The sequence below is a fragment of the Triticum urartu genome, chromosome 1A, assembly GCF_056163025.1.
Source record: "Triticum urartu cultivar PI428250 chromosome 1A, HENAU_Tu73, whole genome shotgun sequence".
Taxonomy (NCBI): domain Eukaryota; kingdom Viridiplantae; phylum Streptophyta; class Magnoliopsida; order Poales; family Poaceae; genus Triticum; species Triticum urartu.
This window is the reverse complement of record NC_141873.1, coordinates 553,071,032-553,079,704: the sequence shown is the minus strand read 5'-3', so window position 1 is coordinate 553,079,704 and position 8,673 is coordinate 553,071,032. Positions and strand designations below refer to the sequence as shown.

Genomic DNA, 8,673 nt, shown 5'->3' with positions numbered 1-8,673 from the left:
TGATCTTCCTCATCATCATGTCCGGCATCTTCTACATGATGACTGTGTACAGCATCACCATCGTGATCATGTCCTGGAGATTCTTCGTCTTCTCGCCTGCCCGAGCCCGGTGGTTGTCTTGCTGCCCTTCCTCATTTCTTGCCCGGCACCCATGGACGACTTCATAGTCATCTTCATCACCTTGCCACCGATAGCCATCCATGAAACCACGCAAGAGCAGGTGGTCCCGCACCTGCCCTGAATCCGGGTCCGCAATAAGGCTCTTCAGCTTGCATCTTCGACACGGACATCTTATCTCCGTCTCGTTCTTTTGATGCATCTCGGCCTTCGCGGAGCTCAAAAACCTATTCACGATGTCTTCGTTCATCGTGCGGACCATGGTCTCCTGCGGGGTAGAGCAAAACGATATTTTAGAACCAAGAAAAAATTTGGCATGACTTTCCCTAAAAATAGGACCAAAAAGAATGCATAGTGCCAAAATTCTCGCCGAAACGGAAATGAATCAACATTCTGGCAAAATATTGGCAACTATCGCATTTCAAATACCGGTACCTGCAAACACAAACATATATGCAACACCATAAACATATGCAACACCACAAACATACATAGATCTAGCTACGCCATAAAAAGTGCATGTGCACGTTGTTGGAGCGAGTTAGGGAGAAAAAAAGTAGATCTACAACATAAAGATAGCTTTCCCCTTACTTACCTATCAAAAAAAGGTAATTTAACCACTTAATTTTGATGAATCTATGGTGCAAATGAGGTGAGGAGGAGGAGGCAGCCGACACAAGCTTGAAGAAGGAGGTGCAGGGAGTGAAGTGGGGAAAGTGAGTGTGTAGGTGTGGCTGTTCAAAATATCTAGCTGGTCCCAGGTTACTAATGACGCACCACCCACTCATGCGTTATTAGTAACCCTACATACTAATGGCGCACCTGCTGGTGGTGCACCATTAGTAGTTTTGCAATATATATATATATATATATATATATATATATATATATATATATATACACTAATGGTGCACCGTGGCATAGTGCGCCATTACTAGTTCGGTGTGCCATTAGTAGTTTTGTAAAAAAAGAGTAAAAAAATACAGTAGTGGCACACTTGGTGGCTGGTGCACCATTACTAGTTAGAACTAGTAATGGCGCACTGTGCCTGGATGCGCCATTAGTATGTTGGAAAAAAATTGTTACTAGTGGCGCACCATGTGTCTGGTGCGCCATTAGTGTCTTCCACACTAATGGCGCACCAACACATGGTGCGCCATTAGTATATAATAGTGGCACACCACATGTCTGGTGCGCCATTAGTGTCATTCTATATCGTGTTGTTCAACGATAATAATCAATCAATCATCAGATTGAAGACGCGCTAAAGGAATAACTAGTTGGCATGCCCCTAAAAGAATCGGGTTTAGTCAAATCAATCTTCACCTTTTGATCGGAATCCAAGAGCTAAGAACCCTTCTTCCTCCTACGACCGCAATGAACCCCTGTCGACATTGGCCAAAACGTCTGCTCCCACCACCCGCCACCGGAGATGCCGTCACGCACGCCTCTTCTCCAAAATCGGCGAGCAACCCTACCCACTATCCAAACCAGTGACCCCTTCGCCAGACCTACTAGTGACGATGAGACCAGCCGCTTCGTACCTGTTTCTGGCATGGTGAAGCTCGCCTCATCGATGATGCTACACCGTGACGTCCCCGTCTTGGACTTGGGGCTACACGTGATTTGACCGACCCACCCAAAAATCACAGACAATTGCATAATTATGAACACATATATATTTTTTCTTCCCATTTCCTTGTAGACTCATCGCCGCCTCCATAAACCGCATTTTAGAAAACTAACGAGGTAAAAACACCAGTGGTGCTTAAACTTGTCATGGATGTTCACTTTGATGCCTAAACTTGAAAAATACATTGAACTGCTTCTACAACTTGGCATGAACGGGCAAATACGGTGCTAATGTTGTCTGTAGACGTAATATGCATCAACGTGGCAATGTATATGGCTGACGTGTCACTGACATGGCATGGGGCCCATTCGTAGTTACGAAATAAAAATGCTTAAGCGCTATATGACTCTATGAGTAGTGGGCCCGCCTATCAGTAATTAGGAAAAATAACATAAAATAGACTGCATGAATCGAATCTGCTGCCTGCCCCTTGGGCGATGCATGCGCTAGCCACTCCAACCAACATATTTTGCTGACATGGAAAGTCCCTCAGATTTTATGTACTTAAACAAAAAAACTCCTATGTACATTGGCTGCAGCCAGTGGCCATGTTGCATACATTTTTTTTAAATGTAAATAATAATCATAATAATAAAAGTTAGATTCGAATATTCATGTGTTATTAATAATTACCTCATTATACACAAATATCGGTGTGCACATAAAATAAATATATGGAGGTACGCGATAAAAAAACTTAGTTTTAGAAATATTAACTAATTATTTGGAAAATACTGTTTTTAAATATAATATATGAGTGTTTCAACCTGTTTGTAAACAAATATTAAAAATACACAGTCATGGATTATATTTAACAATGATATACGATATTTAAAATATACAATCATGAAATAGCATATAAGAATTATAGCAATGTTTGTATAATATAAATCATTCATTTCTTTTAGATTGCTGTTTGTAAATATTCGCTCAATTATTCAAAGGTTTGAATAAATATTCACATATTTTTAAAAAATTAATTTACAAATATTTTTAAACACTCATGTATTATAGTTAAAAAAATATTCTAAATAATAAGTCAATATTTGTAAAACTTACATGAACATTTTTTTGTATGTTATTTTATTAAACTCCTCTACATATTTACTTTTTGTGCACACAGATATTTGTGTAGCATGACGTAATTATTACCGACACATGAATATTTGAATCTTCAATTTATTATTATGATTAGTAGTAATATGCTTTTCACAACTTTTTTTGAAAAAATAACGTGTGCAAAATGGGTCACTGGGTGCAGCCAAATTATGGGCACAAGACTTTTAGTTAAACTACATATAAATTGAGTGGCCTATTTTAATAATAAGTACATGGTTGGTGTAGTGGCTAGCGCAACTAGCTGGCAGTCATCCGGTTGCTTGTTTGATTCCTGTTTGTCGCATTTTTTCATTCTTCATATTAATTTTTCTAATGTATTGACAGGTGGGCCCACTAGTCATAGAGTTGTATATAGTACTGAAGTAATAATTATGTTTCCTAGCTACAGTTGGGCCCCACACCATGTCAGTGCCACCTCATTCATATACGGTGACACGTGGATGCACTTTATGTCTACATATAGGATTAGTATCGTATTTGTACGTTCATGCCAAGTTTTAGAACCAGTTCGATGTATTTTTTAAGTTCAGGCACTAAAGTAAACATTCATGGCAAGTTCAAGCACCACTGGCGTATTTACCTCAAAACTAAACACTATCTCATCTAGAAAAAATTAGGCACCGTTTTCTGAAGTTCTCCCCTCCACACATCATTTGTTTCACATTTGTTTTTAACATGGCAACCGCACATGATGCATTGGTTAGGTACCGAACGACATATACTAGGACATGCGTCCACTGGCACGCCGGGCCCCTTGTCAGCCTCATCCAGCCGCTTTGTCCCGCGGCTCATCTAGGCGTGAGCGTGACGCCGTACGTCGCCGTCCATCGCCACCTCGCCACCCGGCCACCACACATGGCCTCCTGCATGCGGGTCACCTGTCGCGGCCTCATACGCCCCGGCGGCCCGCGCCCGCAGCCGTCGCTTCCTCCCGTTCAACGGCCCCGATCACCCCGCCGCCATTTATAAGTACCGCCGGCACGCGCGCGAGCAAGCTCACTGTACCACCCCTGCCTGGGAAGAAAAGGGAGAGAACCGGACGATGGAGCTGGAGGCGGCGACGCGGCGCTTCCAGCTCTGGCTCCGCGGGCTGCGGTCGCTCCGCCGCGACCTCCGGACGGCGCGCTGGGCCGACGACCCGGCGCAGCTCGCCAAGCTGGTAGCCGGCTACGTGTCCCACTTCGCCGACTACTGCGCGGCGCGGGCGGAGCTGGACCCGGTGTGGACGCTGGCGGCGCCGTGGGCGAGCCCCGTGGAGCGCGGCGCGGCGCACTGGCTGGCCGGGTGGCGGCCGACCACGCTGGTCCACCTGCTCTACACCGAGTCCGGCAGCCGCTTCGAGGCGCAGCTCCCGGACCTCCTGCTGGGCGTGCGGTCGGGCAACCTGGGCGACCTCAGCCCGGCCCAGCTGGCGCAGATCGACGAGCTGCAGCGCCGCACCGTGGCGCAGGAGGACGAGCTGTCGCGTGAGATGGCGCGGGTGCAGGAGGGCCACGGCGCGGTGGGCGCCGGCGGGGAGCTGGTGGACGTGGGCGGGCTCGTCGGCCGCGTCGGCGCGGTGCTGGCCGGGGCGGACGCGCTGCGGCTGCGCACCATGAAGCGCGCCGTGGAGATCCTCGAGCCGGCGCAGGCGGCCGAGCTGCTCGTCGCGGCGGCGGACATGGAGATCGGGTTCCGCGAGTTCGGGCTCAAGTACGACGGCGTCGGCGCCGGCGGCTCGTAACGTCCAGCCAGCTAGGTCGGTCATCATCGGCGCTCGGCAGGTCCAGCCCGGTTTTTTTCCAGGTGTAGTTGGTTTGACTGGGACAGGGAGGCTTTCCACTCTTGTAATCTTGTTGCCGCGACGATTGTCCGCCAGATCGGTAGATCGACGGCTGTCGCGCGGTGAGTGTTTCGTCGTAGCTGGGCCGTGTCAGGGCGTGCTGTTGACCGAGCGACAAGTAATAAAATGCAGAGACACACGCTGCATGCTTTTTTGGACTAAGAAAGTGCATGTTGGTTTTGTTGACAAGTCGGCCTTTGCTTCTCTTCTCTTCTCTTCTCGTGGTATGGTGGGAGGTAAAAAAAGTATAACATGAAAGCGGACGACTCAATGAAAACTTTGAAAACTCATATCATGGACCGTCGGATCTATAACGTGGGCTATTGATTGACTCTCATGCTAGGATTTCACGTGGGCTACTGATTGAGAATCTCATGTTCTTACTGATACTGCGCCCGCCTATGCATGAAAATTGCACTCCAATTGAAAAAGCTGTCACCATTTTAGGATTTATTTATAAATGCCGTCATAGGCACTCGCCAATAGACACGAGATCTAGTAACCGCTCAAGAAACAATAGTTGAAGCATCACCTCACGGAGCACCTGCTTGCAATGCTTCACCATCGGTCCAAGTCGCCGCACCAACAGCCCGCCAACTACTTCACTTGATTAACACACTAATTTTTAAGATCTGAAGAGAGCCAACAGATCCGCCAACACCTGCCCTCACATGCCCTTTGTCGGCATTGGATCAAGTGTTGTAGAGGTAGCGAGAACCTGATGATATCTTCCAACAGCTCATCGCCGTCACTAGTAGATCAATGATGTCAGGAGACCAAAACTTGAGGGAAACAATGACCTGCTAGTATCTTCATTATTTTGCCATTGCGAAAAACTTGCATTGGAAGAGAAGGAGCATTGGTCGGCAATGTTTTTGGGTTGTTTCTCCTTTTGCATGTTAGGTTATTAATCTTCAGGTTCCACCTTTCATGTTATGCTATGCTGCAAGCCTTTCTGTAACTTTTGCTCAGATTTGCTACTGTGGACACAAGAGAAATTGTTGGTTTCTTGTTTATTCATACAATTTCTCATGCAATTATGTGTTTCCCGTTAGACAAGTCAATCACTCTTTGGGTTTTCACCTAGTCAAGCTCACTAGCAATGTTACACAAGGTTTCATTTTCTGGGTTTGAAGTTAAAATTAATTTATGTTTCAATATATATGCTAGGAAGGTATTGAAATTGCATGTGCATGTAGCTCCCAGTGATACGAAAGGTGTATTGGCCTGATACTTATCTGTATCGGTGCATTTTAGCCGTATGGTGCTTGCGCAAATACCAGTACGACACATGCTTCTCCAAGCGCGGCAACAATGCTGAAAGAGCATGGTGCCCCCATGTTTGGCTTTGGTAATTGATGGCAATCTTTATGGACTAATGGTTGCGTTGAGTTATATGTGATGACTAAGGTGCTATTCAAGGAATTATCTAAAGATTGGTCAGAGAGAGGATGATACAAGGTTGATCAAAACTAAGTCAAAGAGTGAATCAAGTTGATCAACACACAAAGCGTACAAGATGTACCGAGAAGGATTAAGTGATCCCATGGTATGGTAAGCACTGTCCATTACACTTTGTGTACAAACCCATGGTCTACGTGAGAGTTCTATGTGAGGTTAGGTATGTTTCCATGGGTTTGCGTCAAGGGGAAGATCTCATACATCCCATGGTGGATGACATCAACTGGTGATCGTCATCAAGATTGCGGTGTGCAAGTTTAAGTGGAGCATCACGAAGAGATCATGCTTGAAGCTTACCGTCCATTATGGTGACAATGGACTTGTGAAGATGTGTCGATGAGTGGCTCACCCATAGTGGAGTATGTGGGAACAATCAACTAGTCTTCATCGAGCCAACGCAATCAAGAAAGGTGGTCCAACTTGAGGAAGTCAAGATCGTCATCATCTAGCTCAAGTGACTATGTGCAAGGCAAATGTTTGCCCTTGATAGGTTTTCTATTCTGCCGGTCTCATGGTGGTAGTTGCGAGACCGAGTTATAGGATCGATTGCCGTACTATCAAGGGGGGGGGGCTCTCAAGTGAGTGGCTTGATCATATCGTCCATAGAGAGCTCAAACCATTGCATCCTTCTATCAGCTTTCTTAGTTCTTGTTTGGTGTTTCTCTTTGTGAGTTTTAGAGCTTATGGTCATCTTCATGACAAGCTCGAGTTCATCGAAAACAGAGTTCATATGCATCTTCTATGATGTTTTCGATATTGGAGTTTATGTCGGTTCTTCACTAATGGAGGTTTCACACCTCTATATCATAGGCATACCTGTTGGGGAACGTAGTAATTTCAAAATTTTCCTACGCACACGCAAGATCATGGTGATGCACAGCAACGAGAGGGGAGAGTGTTGTCTACGCACACGTACAACTCGATGACGATCCTCGGGCTCCGATCCAGCAAAGCGTCGGGGAAGAGTTCCGTCAGCACGACGGCGTGGTGACGATCTTGACGTACTACCGACGCAGGGCTTCGCTAAGCACTACAACGATATGATCGAGGTGGAATATGGTGGCAAGGGGCACCACACACGGCTAAGGACCGATCTCAAGGATCAACTTGTGTGTCTTGAGGTGCCCCCTGCCTCCGTATATAAAGGAGCCAAGGGGGAGAGGTGCGCCGGCCAGGAGGAGGGCGCAGGAGGAGTCCTACTCCTACCGGGAGTAGGACTCCCCCCCCAATCCTATTCCAACTAGGATTCCCAAGGGGGAAAGAGGGAGAGGGGTGGCCGGCCACCTCTCCTAGTCCTAATAGGACTAGGGGAGGGGGGGAGGTGCGCAGCCCTTATGGGCAGCCCTTTCACCTTTCCACTAAGGCCCACTAAGGCCCATATGATTCCCGGGGGGTTCCGGTAACCTCCCGGTACTCCGGTAAAATCCCGATTTCACCCGGAACACTTCCGATGTCCAAACATAGGCTTCCAATATATCAATCTTTATGTCTCGACCATTTCGAGACTCCTCGTCATGTCCGTGATCACATCCGGGACTCCGAACTACCTTCGGTACATCAAAATGCATAAACTCATAATAACTGTCATCGTAACGTTTAAGCGTGCGGACCCTACGGTTCGAGAACAATGTAGACATGACCGAGACACGTCTCCGGTCAATAACCAATAGCGGGACCTGGATGCCCATATTGGCTCCTACATATTCTACGAAGATCTTTATCGGTCAGATCGCATAACAACATACGTTGTTCCCTTTGTCATCGGTATGTTACTTGCCCGAGATTCGATCGTCGGTATCCAATACCTAGTTCAATCTCGTTACCGGCAAGTCTCTTTACTCGTTCCGTAATACATCATCTCACAACTACCATATTAGTTGTAATGCTTGCAAGGCTTATGTGATGTGCATTACCGAGAGGGCCTAGAGATACCTCTCCTACAATCGGAGTGACAAAACCTAATCCCGAAATACGCCAACCCAACATGTACCATTGGAGACACCTGTAGTACTCCTTTATAATCACCCAGTTACGTTGTGACGTTTGGTAGCACCCAAAGTGTTCCTCCGGTAAACGGGAGTTGCATAATCTCATAGTTATAGGAACATGTATAAGTCATGAAGAAAGCAATAGCAACATACTAAACGATCGGGTGCTAAGCTAATGGAATGGGTCATGTCAATCAGATCATTCAACTAATGATGTGACCTCGTTAATCAAATAACAACTCATTGTTCATGGTTAGGAAACATAACCATCTTTGATTAACGAGCTAGTCAAGTAGAGGCATACTAGTGACACTTTGTTTGTCTATGTATTCACACATGTATTATGTTTCCGGTTAATACAATTCTAGCATGAATAATAAACATTTATCATGATTATAAGGAAATAAATAATAACTTTATTATTGCCTCTAGGGCATATTTCCTTCAGTCTCCCACTTGCACTAGAGTCAATAATCTAGATTATACTGTAATGATTCTAACACCCATGGAGCCTTGGTGCTGATCATGTTTTG

General features: G+C 46.0%; 1 protein-coding gene across 1 annotated transcript; it reads left to right on the top strand.

Annotated features, from left to right (window-relative positions):
• The first annotated feature begins 3,848 nt into the window (after positions 1 to 3,848).
• LOC125538799 (protein DOG1-like 3) lies at positions 3,849 to 4,857 on the top strand. Its single transcript, XM_048702090.2, has one exon. It carries the CDS (start codon positions 3,912 to 3,914, stop codon positions 4,590 to 4,592), a length of 681 nt encoding a protein of 226 aa, XP_048558047.1. The 5' UTR covers positions 3,849 to 3,911; the 3' UTR covers positions 4,593 to 4,857.
• The last annotated feature ends 3,816 nt before the right edge of the window (positions 4,858 to 8,673 follow it).

Excerpts from the sequence above, each read along its gene's own strand:
- LOC125538799 (XM_048702090.2), top strand. The coding sequence starts at position 3,912 with ATGGAGCTGGAGGCGGCGACGCGGCGCTTCCAGCTCTGGCTCCGCGGG.